The sequence below is a fragment of the Taurulus bubalis genome (genome assembly GCF_910589615.1).
Source record: "Taurulus bubalis genome assembly, chromosome: 2".
Lineage (NCBI taxonomy): Eukaryota > Metazoa > Chordata > Actinopteri > Perciformes > Cottidae > Taurulus > Taurulus bubalis.
The window spans coordinates 42,250,767-42,263,452 of record NC_136590.1 but is presented as its reverse complement, the minus strand read 5'-3'; the positions used below and the strand labels follow the sequence as shown (position 1 = coordinate 42,263,452).

Sequence of the window (12,686 nt, the reverse complement as noted above, 5' to 3'; positions counted from 1 at the left end):
AGGTCCCGGGACAGGGATGTCTTATGTGTAGAGATTGTACAGATTGTAAAGCCCTCCCAGGCAAATTTGTATTTGTGATTTTGGGCTATACAAAATAAACTGAACTGAACGGATTTGAGCTCTGTTTGATCGACGTGCCAACTTGTACGCTACACAACAAGCAATTATTGATTGTCCATAGTTGAATATTTAACATCTGCTAAAACTACATGGCTTCACAGGCAAATTCAAACCATACAAACGTCCAAATAGTTTGTATTTGTATTTTCTCTGCGTCTATTCCAATCTCTGAAATGAGTAAGTAACTAAAAAGGGTGGGTCCGCCTTGCTTGTGAGCCGCATACTGAAAACAGACTTCCAAAGACACGTGACCAGGAGTAAATCATGACATGTTACTCATTTCAGGAGACAGTTGTTTATGAACATTCTGTGCCTTCCATGAGCAAAAAAACAAAACAAAAATAAATATTGAGACGTCGCAGGGTGCGATTTCCAAGCAGGAATTTGCCAACGAGCAGCCCCCCCTCAAACAACAAATGTGCATAAAGGCATACTCTGGACTCAAATAGTTTGCACAGGCTGACTGAGCTGTGCGACAGGGAATGTTGCTTAAACAACAGCTGGGGAGGGGAAACCATCTGAGGCTCCTGCTGCTGACCGGCCCGCACCCCCACTTCCATCACCTGCTCAGGGAGGAATCCTTGATGGGTTTCCGTGGGAAATACCAGACAGAGGCTTCAGACGGCCGAACGCTTCATGCCTCCCATTCTGTTTTCCAGGCTGTGACATGAAGCATGCCGCCGTGTGAGTACATGGTGACACAGGAAGTAAAAAGGTGTGCCCTACACAGTCATGGTGTGACCCACTAGTGCGGGAAACAATGGCAAAGCTTTCATGGTAAGAATAGCGGACAGCTGCCGACCTCGTCACCTGCTGTCTCCGTTTGCGTCATACATAACTGCGCCGTGGCAGAGCGTGGCATCAATGCGCTGTCCTGGTCAATATTTTGCTGATTACATAGAATAGTGGGTTTCGGGGACAGTCAGAACAAAAGTTTAATGCTGCGCACACGTGGAATTAAAAAAAATATTTTATCTCCTATGGCCAATGCTGCATTCACACCAAAACGCGACGCACATTCTTTGCGCGACTAAATTACAACGTCAATGCGGAAATGGAAATGCAAAATTCACCTCATTCGCGTGAGTTTACATTTTTTTCAACTGGGGCGGGAAATTCGTGTGACGTTTTGGAGCGAAAGCCTATGAATATAAATTATATGGTACAAACAATAACAACGCTGTCGTATTAACGCCTATATAACGCTATTTTGAGTGTTGATGGAGCAGCTACAATGTTAGCGTAGCCTAGCATCGATAGATCCGAGCTCCATTGAGAAAACAAGCAGAAACAACAAACAAAAGTTGTTTGCTTATCGTCTTGCAGAGAGAAAAAACAAAAAATGAATTCAGACTTTTTATAAATGGACATCATTATGTAGATATTTTGGCATCTTTTTGATCTGTTTATTGCAATTAAATCACAGCAAAATAGTTTATTTTGGGTTCATACAGCTGTAGTAAACCAGCCAACGTGTGGCTTGCTAGATACAGTGAATACTCCTTGATGAAATACACGGAGCGCCTCCGGATGATGTTATGAACCCAGACAAGACGCATTTAGTTTCTTCTACAATAAGTTCAAAGCAAAATAGTGATTATTTATTTCATGGTTGATGGTGGAAATAAATGGCTTAGTTGCAAACGGTTTCCATGGATTTCCTTGTGCGAATAAACACAAATGATCCCACGAGTAACGCCAAGCAAATGTTCGCTTCAGATATTTCTTTAACAAAGCACATTATAATGCATCTTCTGGTGTTTACATGCAAATACAAAAACCAAATCTTGCACATCTAGTGCCAAATTGCCAATGAGGGCATTAACAAAAATAAATTGGGATATCTATTTATTTAACTGTTGTTGAGTACATTTACACAGAACAGTACAATTACGCTGCAAAAAAAGCAAAGTTCTTTCATTTGTTAATAATGACGATATTTTGTTCAATACCGTCCAACCTCGACAAAGGCCGGGTAGAACAGATCACAATAAAAGCCTTAGACGTATAATATTCACAGGCGAGTATTTTTCATTTTCGTGTTGTTTATTCATCAAGTCCACTGGTGCGTAAAGGCCGTCACATGCAGCGTAATTGTTGAATGATTCAGCGGTCTGTAGGAAACTAATCACGAGTGAGTCACCGTGAGCGGAATATTCCATCAATTAGAAACCAGAGTCACTAGTCAGCCTGTTGCCTCCAGTGAGGAGTATCCAGACGACACTGAATCCATTGGAAGTGTGCTCAGCGGGGACGGCCCCGATAAGCCGCGACTACCACTGATTGGCGAAACGCCAGGCTCAATCTGCTTAAACGCATCCGTCTCAACCCTGAAAGGAAAACGGCCTAATAGAGCGGGCGGTGCGGTGCTCGGACGCGATTGGAACCTTTAGCTCGGGTACCAGCGCCCTCGCTGCAGAGAGCTCACTCCCCCCCCCTCACTTGCTGCAGAACTGAGCGTCTCTTACCACGCCAACAATCGCCCCGGAGGGACACCGCCCACAGATGTGAACGCTGATGATCTTGAGTGTTGATGATCCGAGATAAAACTGTACAGTCGCTCAGTGCCGCATGAGTGATCCTAGGCGAGAGAAGGGATGGGGCGGATTGCTTACAGTGAGCGCTGGCTGTACGGGGGCCGCCTCCGAGACACTCGTTAGCACGGAGATCGCCTACAGATTCCCTCGGAAAGTGTGGTGCAGAGCTCACGGAACCATAAGATCATTGTTCTCGCTCAAAACCGGATCTTGGCAGAATAAACAGCTTTTTGGGGGGTGGGGTGCGGTGAGCGGTGAGCGCAGGGGTCGGTGGCCTCTTGTACGTTTCTCCCTCTTCTTCCCCACCCACACACTATATTCGGAGGCTTTGTGTGCGCGACGCAAACTTTACCCCTTGCCGACTAAATGGCTTTTGTTCTCGTGTTTTCCGCCCGTTGTTTTCTTATTTTCTCAATGAATTATTTGTTGGCTCTTTGCTTTTGTATGCTGAATATTTTAGGAAGCGCACATCTGTGCTCTCTGGATTCTTGGGTTCAGGTTGTGTAACTTGAAGATGTGGCTTTGGTTCTATGTGTGAGAGAGACCAAGACGCAGTCTGCAACTAATCAAGCGCCTGAAGAACAAGTGCAGTTGTTTCTACGTCTACGTTTTCTAAATGTAAAAACTCCCACGTCGGTCGCTTCGACGCAAGACGGCCCCAGCACCATCATTCAAAGTTGTTTTCAAGATTCCATGCAGTCACAATTATGTCAAACAGTCGGTGTAACCCACTTATCTGCTTTTTTAAGATATGTCAGTATACTTAAAGTGGAACTTTTACACATTTAAGTCTATTGACAGCGGGTCTTGGTCGGTACTACAAAAAAGGTTGTGGAGGCCAAATCAATTATGTACGTTTAACTACAACGATTACAGACAGAAGGAAGCTTTACATTAGAGAACATGAGAGCGAGTTCAATTGTTTAATAACTCCTGCTCCCTTTTTTCATTTTTCACAACACTGTGAAGAATGTATTCATGTTACTGTAAACGTGCAGTATGTATTTGTGCGTGTTTAAGTTAAATTACACAGTATTAAAATATCTCAAACTAAAATAGTGGCTGTAGTTTTATTGTTTTGGCATCTTTCCACAAAGTAGTAGTAGTAGTAGTAGTAGTCCCACGTCACAACGCTCTGTGATTACCAAGTCTCTGTGAAGAATCTCCTCGTTCCACATGGGTTCTCTTAAGGTTATCTTTTAAGCCGGGATAATGACCGCCGCATAAATATATTCATCTGACTTTAGAAGCGGAGCAGCCTTATGAAAGGAAATGGCAGAGTAGATAACATGGTCATTTTGGGAATGACTTACAGGATGGGTTGAGAAACTGACAATTTAGGTTAATTACAATACTAATGGCAAAAGATTCAGGAAATCCCTTAACACGGACGGGCTGCGGAACCGTTTTCTTTCCATCATTTAGGTCGATGCAGAGGACAGTGTTTGAAAATACATTTAAAATACTATGCTGCTTGTTTTGCAGCTAAAAGTGTACCGTCACAACGTAATACTTAAGTCTCTGATCAGCTTTGAGGCTTCAGCCAGGCCGTTTTTGAGTGACCTGTTCCAACGATGACAAATGCCTGACAAACCACTGAGTCACCATGAAATCCACCCAAATTGCTTTCTCTAGCGCTTTAAACGACACAGAGCCCAAGTGGGGGCCTGTACCGCAAACCCCCCTGTACTGGAGCTCAGACAGGGCTGGGGGTGGGGTGGGTGGGGGGCTAGCAACCGCGTTACAAACTCGTCGCCTATGTCTGGCATCCTGACAAATATTTGAGGCACTCACTTATCCCAAGTATGCCCTCGCACACATGTGGCAACGGTGGCTGTGAGCGCTGGGCTTCTCCTCCAGCATGATTCACAGCAAGGCCTAAAAAACATGGACGGTCACGGGGCACCCGTGATCTTTCCTGACAGGACCAAGGCGCTCCATTAATGCTCCTGGATATCAGACGTTTTCAAAAGCTCTTTAAGTATTCATTCCCATTTCTTCCAAGCGAGACACAGAGGGAGAAGGCGCTTAGATGAAGGCTTTCCAGACAACTTTTTCCACTGTTTGGCCTAAAAGCCACTGGTGTCAGAGATCAATACTGTTCAGATCAATGGATTGCTTGTCTCCCAAATTGTATTGTGGCAAGCTCTAAAACGGCACAACGGGGCTATCAACTCCAGGTCAATCTCGACATATTTGAAACTACATGGCCCTTCACGCCACGTGGCCAGATGGTCTGGTTACAATCTGCCAACTCTATCTGTCCAGTCAGCTGAATGCACTCCTGACGGTGCTGGTGGGCTTTCTACAGCAGAGCTTTTGATCGTGGCTACAATGCAGCTTTTGGAATTTGCAGGAAAAAAAGAAAGAGGGGGAGAGCAAAAGAGGTGAAGTGAACTGGCCTTCACTGGCAACTTGTGTTACTTGTTGCTAATTGGACCGTAAACAATGACCGGAAGAGGAAGTCTTGGCCATTATATCCATTATCCAGATATCTACTGGCTTCACCAGGACCCCAGATATATTAGTCCTTGTCTCCAGAGGCTAAATCGACTCCAGACCGATGGGTTCCAAGATAGGAAACAGTTTAGCTGGGTCCTCCTGTTTCCAGTCCTTGTGCTAAACTAAGCTGCTGTAGCTTCAAATATAACAAACAGCAATGAGAGGGATACAACCCGTAGCATCTCATTCAAAGTGAATAGGAGGGTTTCTTCAAAATGTTGAACTACTCCATTAATATAAGAAGACCGTATGTCTTTTGGGTCGAATAGGAAAAAGCTTTCGGAGTGTAATGTCCTGTGATTCGTCACAAATAGTCAAAGTGACATTTGAATTCCATTAGGTTGGAAAGGCTCAAGTATCAAACTCCAGAAGGGGCTGAGGGAGTTGCAGCGAACTCATCCGAGCCCAAATCTAATTTGTGATTTCTGTTGACAGCCAGCGGTGTCCCGCATTATTTTAAGATGAACTTGAGATGGTGTTAAGAATTACCGCAGATGATGCTGCACCTCATTGTGCCTCAACAGCGAACCTCTCACTGGACCGAGCTGCTGTTCTAGGCCAATATAAGAGCAGGTAAAACACACACACCCACACACCATAATCATCACTAATAACTGGTTTGGATGAGCACCAAGATCTCTGTCATGTCTGACCTGAAGCACTCTGAACCCCCCTGTCTTCTGCCAAGTCTGTAGCCGATGAGCCCCTCTTTTAGGAAATGAAGACGTGGAGCTCCATCTCCTTGGAGTCCTCACCACTAAGAAGATGTTCACTTTGTCCTTTTCAGTTTGCACGGGTAGATGCTGTTGCCATCCATAAAGCTACGCTCGGTGTAGTCCGAGTCTGTAACTGCCAGGCTTGCACTAAATCATTTCCTCATTTTATTTATTTTTTAAGTTGAAAGCATCAAGGTCTAGGTCCCGCTCACTGACCAAGCCCCATCTATCACTTCTGCACTGTGCTGTTTTCAACCCATTTCGCACTGCACTCCCAGAAGACGCCGGTAACTCACATGTTAGTCCTCTATCTGACATTTACTGTCTCTCTTCCTGGGATTCACCACGAACACACCTCCTGTCAAGCGGCCTCGTTTTGAACATGGACACCACTGCCTGTGCCCAGTATTATTTAAACTAGATGCTACAAGCTTTTTTTATTTGATTTTGATTGCCACATGTCGAGCAGGTGCGTCCACAGCCTCCGCCTCCACAGTAGCATGCTGCAGGCCCGACATGGACCTGGAGGTGTGGAAACCTCCTAATTACAGGCTACCAGATGTAAGGCAAGGAAATGAGTGCCGAGCTCAAGTGCTCCTGATTAACAGAGGGAGTTATTGTGGTTATAAGAACTATTGGCATACCAATGTTATTTGCAGCATTGCTATCAATAAAAATAAACTATTATTCATCTTGTTCCGAAGTGATGACACAGAGCAGGAATCTCCCTAAAACAGCTTGTGATCATACCCCCCCCCCGATATCTCCTTATTATCATGGCCACTAGTCATCAAATGAGTCAAATTCCATTTCACTGGTTTCTTCAATATAATCCAGACAAAAACAAAGATTAAAAGAATCCAGATGTTATTTCTGACAAACAGGTCAGGTTTGACCTGTTTTATTTCTTTTCATGACTGAAAATCTGTCCTAGGAAAGTCAAAAAGCATGTCTACTGTTTCAAAATGCTTTTAGCCCGACACTGGCTACCTTTAGAGCTGATTTTAATATTTTAGTTTGATATTAGGGCTCACTTGGGTCTGGTTGCTGCCATTATTCATCCTCTAAAATCCCTACGTGGCCTTACATCATCGAGCTGAGCCTTAATGTTATTTTATAGCCACTTTACCAGCATTCAGATTCAAACTAAAAGTTTCCTGTAACAGCTGAGGTACGGTGATGCTACTGTACAGAACACGGGTTCTGTCCACAATCATTACCACAGTCAATGTTACAAATGGTTTGGTCTGGAATGGGCTTTGATCAAACACCTGAGGTCGTCAGATGACTCTGCCTCGTGGCTATTTTTAGACGGTAATTGCCCTTTTGTTGCGGCCTGGTAAACAAAAGATGAATCCGGAGCGATTATCTGGTTATGACTCTCAGCGGGAGCACAGCCTCCAGCTTTTTTCCTCTCCGAGCGACGGTGCGCTTGGCCACATGCAGTTCATCGCCTCCACCACGTCGTTAATGAAACCCCTAATTATCTCACTGAGCCGACGGCGTTCCCCGATGTTTGATCAATGGCGCTCTCTTTTGACCTATTGATGTGCTCCGTCAGTGTCCAGTGGACGCACGAGCGGGAGAGCTGCCACGGCGCTCGCTCGCTCTCTCTCTCCCTACGGGAGACCATGTGACCACAGATAGAGATCATCAGACAGGAAGCCTCTCTTGTGCTGCCCTAAGCTCAGGCAGCCAGCACAGAGGCATCTTGGGGATTATCCTGTTGATCTAGAGTGGCCCAAACATCGACTGTAATGATGTCTTGTCAAAACAAACAAACCACTTTAGTCCTCTTTTCAAGAGGAGCGGTCGCTTCAAAACGCTCATTACTCTAAACGGGACGACGATTAACTTATTTTTCACATGAACCACCCCATCCTCTTGTCAGTTTATAGACAAAACCCGCTCCTCGGCGAAACCTTTATGGTGCTTTTCATGTGGAGTTTTTGGCCGGTATGTGCTGCCCGGAGGCTGGTTCTAGTTTATGACCGGTGCTTCTCTCACATGTTAGTCTTATTGACATTTGAAGCACGCACATGCCAATGCTGTTTCTGGAACGTGAACGCCAGTGTGTCCTCAGCATCTGCTGTGGCTGACTGGGAGCGAAAGAAGAAGAAAAAAATAAATGATAGAAGCAGGACAGGGAGCTGAATCCTTCTCTGTGTCAAGTTAAAACAGGATCTCTGTCTCAGGAGAGGTATCGTCCCGCCCGGCCTGTTTTTCTGAACACTACGGAGCTTTCTTCACAGCCCTGACCTCGGCCAACTCATCAACAAGGGGTCCCTTTTTATCTCTCAGGGAAAACAGGTGGTTGTGATTGTTAGTCAGCGCACATATGACGAGGAGGCTCCTGCCTCCATGTGTTTTCTTTTTGGAATGCCGCATTTGCTAACTCAGGTTTGGGAGGGACGCGGCAGATATTTTCGGGCTACGCCTGAGACGCGGCTCGAAAAACACCACCGCCCACTCCTGCTCAGCTGTTTCAGGTCCATTCCACAGTGAGGGCCATGTGCCACTTTGACTTTATCCCATGGAGGGACGCTTGCTGCGCAGACAGCCCACATGGCTGACTGCAGTGATTCAAAGAATGTATTAGAAAAGGGTGTAAAGTAAACGGTATAACTGTCACTGAAAATGTCACAGTATACAGTATTATTTACATCTTTATTATTATCAAGTCATTTATAATGACCCTTAAAAGAAACAGAAGTATAAAACGGATAAAAACATAGCACCTAACTAGAATATCTTACAACACTATAGAATGTTAAATTAACTACTAAATAGCATCCAGGCCCTCTTCGCGTAGATGATAAAATGTAAACAGTATGACAACAGTCACTTCCCCCTCAGTTCAACATATTGGTGCACCGTTACAACCCCAAATTACACAACTCTCGTTTAGGCAATGAGCCCATGGTAACTGCAGAGCTCCTTCCTGCTGTTCCATCTGAGCTAAGACCAAAATGCCAGCCATGATAAATGTGTTACGCCACTGACACCTCTCACCCAGGGGTGGGGGTGGAGGGGCGTCTTGAGACGAGAACTCCTGACTTGGAACAAACAAAATGCTCGGCAGCGAAGGGACTCCTGTCTGTTCGTCCGTCCCCTGTTTTTGCTCTGCCATTTACCGTCTCTGCAGTCAAATGTCAAGACTGTATGTGACTTGCCCGCGGGGGCCGTGCATGCCATTCAGAGTGCTCCGAACATTTGCTGCTCGCAAGCTTTGGGTGAGGAGGGAAACATCTGACAACATGCACCTCCTCAGGGAGCCGCTATCCGCAGTTATCCTGAGGGGGAGGGGGGGGCTATGCCACACATGCAAAACAATGAGGGAAGTGCCGACGCTCGGCTCCTGATGGAGACAAATGTTTGAATAGCCTGTTGGGCAACGTCACCCGATGAGCACCCCGGTTATGTGTGGGTTAGAGGATGCTCAAAGCTCTCCAAAGTGATGCAATAGCTTATCAGCAGAGAGCACAGGGGAGGCTCCACAGCTATCTAGCGGGACGGCTTTCTAGCCTTTATCTTATCCATTCAGATGAAGAGGGGGCTCGAACTGGATTAGGTAGACAGCCATGAGTGAAAACAGAGATAATGTCATAAAAATGTCAATCATCCAGGAAAAGAAAGTGTGAAAGCTGATCAATCGAGCCTGATACTAGATCTCTTTTTCAGGAATCAATTCAACGTTTTCCCCCCCGTTGTTGATCCGCATAATTTCCCCCAAAAATGCAACAATCACTCTGACGTGTATAGCTGTCCACAGGTGTTTCTTATAAGAGAGCAGTGATCTCAAAGTTTATATTTGCTCTGAACTAATCCACCGTGAGAATCTTCCAAGCTCCCACATTTCTTGGCCACGCTCTTGGCGAGGAGGGTTCTGGCAGGCGTCCCCTTGAAATACGCGTACCGCTTTCTCTGGAATAGTTTATGGGAAACGGCTCAGGTGAAGCCAACAATGGAAAATGTCAATGCATTCCAGCAGATCAGATTGGAAAGTCTCTGCTGTGCTTAAAATAACAACCAGGCCCTCGTCTTTCGCTACGCCGACAGATGACCGGGGCTGATATTTGCGGTCCGTGTTCAGCCGTCACTCGGGGTTGCGCGGCCATTAACACGATCGGCCCCGATGAATGTCACGTATTTTTAAATAACAAGCACGTCTCACAAGACGGAGAAAAAGAAGCAAAGACAGACGGCCCACTCCGTCCTCGGAGTTCTTTACTCTCTTTGTGCAACATCAGGAGCTGAATCTGGAGCGGAGCTCTTCCAGAGCACTAGACAAATTCCAATTACAGTCAGCACCTATTAGCGTCAGCACCAAGTAGTAAATCACCACGTGGCGTGTGGCCAGCTTTAGTTTCGCCAGATTTGTCCTGTTTCTAAAGACAGTGGCCACACTGGCTTGGAGCCAGTCGGACCACATGGCTGAGCCCTGTCCAGGCGAGACAAAAGACATTCTTAAATCTTCACCAGCTCACTGCACCACCCCCACACCCCCACCGCTTAGAAAATGCCAATTGTGCTGCTACCATGTCACAGATTTACCAAAGGGGGAACATCATTAAGAGTACTGACTTTGAAATGTATCGCTTGGGAAAAAGAGAACAAAAAAAGCACACAGCCTGGAGGCGAGTCGAGAGAGACACAGCAACAGATTTCAAACAAGCGCCGCTGCCTCGCTCCTAATTAAAGCAAAGAGAATAAGCCAAATGACACACGTGAGAGATCACAGGGGGTTCTTACGTCTGAGCTTCTCTTTGATCCGTCTGTTCTCTCACACCTTGTTTAACCTGCGTCCAAGTGGCAGCGAGGGCAAAATGAACACATTTCACCCCAAACTGTTGTGGTAAAACTGTTACCGAAGCACCGCTACTCGTGCGCGAGCAGGGAAAGAGTGCAACGTTTCTAAATGTTTTGTTTTCAGTAAAAGGTTTCTCGAAAACATTTGTTACACTTACATTTAAATTAAACTAAATATATTGTTGAATTCCAAAGCTACAGCCCACCATGCTCCGATTATGTTTTCTTATAAATTAAAGCAGGACCATTAAATATATGGCCAGGCACATGCTGTCTGTATCAGGGCTGCAATATGGGGGCAATCACTCTATTTGATGAATCATTGCACATTCTTTACAACCTGAAGCTAAATCTATTAAAATATTTAAACAATTACAAGTTGTTGGATTAAAAAAAAAAAGTAAACTACTGTAATAGTTTGAGAGCAGCTGAAGAAAACAGCAAAGAGGAGTAAAACCATCCCGATTTATCAAAGAAATCTCAACATAGCACAGCAACAAGTGGCTTATTGGGGTTGTTTCTGTTACGAATATAGCATATAGTAAATATTTAGTTACATGTTTTGAGTTAAAGAACTACAAATATCGTCAAAAACCCGCCACGTAACTTGAGGTTTAAAGTACCCGGGACTTTCGTCTCGCGTGTTAAAACGTTTACAAAGTGCTCCGCTCTCACAGGTGTGCGTGTATCGCTCCCCACGACGGGGCCGAGAGACATGGAGGCACATGGGCTCTTTTAGGGTGGGCTGCCGAGACGAATTGATTTCCCGGCGACTGTTTCTGTTTACGAGCTCTGCTCCGGTGCGGGTTTGAAAGGGTCCCGCAGCAGCAGCAGCAGCAGCAGCGGCGGCGGCGGGAGGAGGAGGAGGAGGAGGAGGGCAGAGGACACTCACCAGCCCGGCCTGCTTTATTCCGCCACAGGAAAAACCGTTATCTCGCATCACTACCTCCTACATCTCTTCCATCACCGCGACTCCAAAAAACCACACACAAAAAAACAACCACACGTTAAATAGTTAACAGCGCGGACAAAAATTATAAATAAACTGCCTTAATTTATACTTAATTCACAAACATAAAGTATCTCTCCGAACTTGAGAGGGGTGAAACTTTTTTCCCCAGAGTGAGGCGGCCGGGAGCGGACTCCGGAACACGCCGCGGACCGAGCCGTTGGCTCCCGTTAGTCACGCTGGCGCTAATATGCGGCTACATCCACACACTTTGCACTTTGTTTCCCCGGGGAACATTACCGCCGCTTTACTCCGACTGGAGCGGCGAGGGAAGAAGGATGCGATGGAGAAACAATAGCTGCCGAAAAACACCGTCGCTCGACCCGTTACATTCGCCAGTCACGTTGACAGTTGGCGTGAAGTTGTATCAAAAATGGCGACTATATTTGCCATTTCGTTAACCGAATTAAATACTCTATTCACTTTCACGTACGGGGAGACGGTGTCTCGCTGTCAGTCTGCCGTGAGTTTACCGTGAGTTGCGTCCAGATAGAGTTACTTCTGAGGCGAAATCTATTTTTCGCCCGACGCTGCCTGTGAAATATCGAAACAAACAGACGCAGAAGTAGCTGGCGTTTGACGGCCACGTCCCTCGGAAGAGAGAAAACGGGGAAAGAAGAGTCAGTTTGCGTGATTTGTTGTACTTACAGTGAGTTGAGAGGAGAGTCAGGACGCAAGCCAGACGTGATTTCGCCATCTTGGAGTCGATGCAATGCTCTGTTTGACTGGCCGTACATGCGCAAAGTAGCCTAAAGAAGCTTTGGTGTGCACGGGGTTAGGGAGAGAGACATAGGCGGAGAGTGGGAGGGATGGAGGGAGAGATAGAGAGAGAGAGAGGGAGGGAGGGAGGGGGAGAGGAGAGGAGAGGAGGGGGGGCATGTATTATATTAGGTTTCCATAGCTACCGAAAGCATCACTCACACAGACTATAATTTATAGTTGACACGATGGGAGGCTTTTACTACTGTGGCCTTATACTGTAGGGAGGCAGCT

General features: G+C 46.0%; 1 protein-coding gene across 1 annotated transcript in view; it reads right to left on the bottom strand.

Moving 5' to 3' along the window:
• The window catches only part of LOC306733048 (junctional adhesion molecule 3B-like), a gene marked incomplete at both ends in the record, with an annotated part of 30,487 nt that extends 18,003 nt beyond the window's left edge, over positions 1-12,484 (bottom strand). The window contains 2 exon segments of the mRNA XM_079214235.1: positions 12,342-12,447; positions 12,449-12,484. Coding sequence (XP_079070361.1) covers positions 12,342-12,447; positions 12,449-12,484 — 142 coding nt within the window.
• Positions 12,485-12,686: the final 202 nt, after the last annotated feature.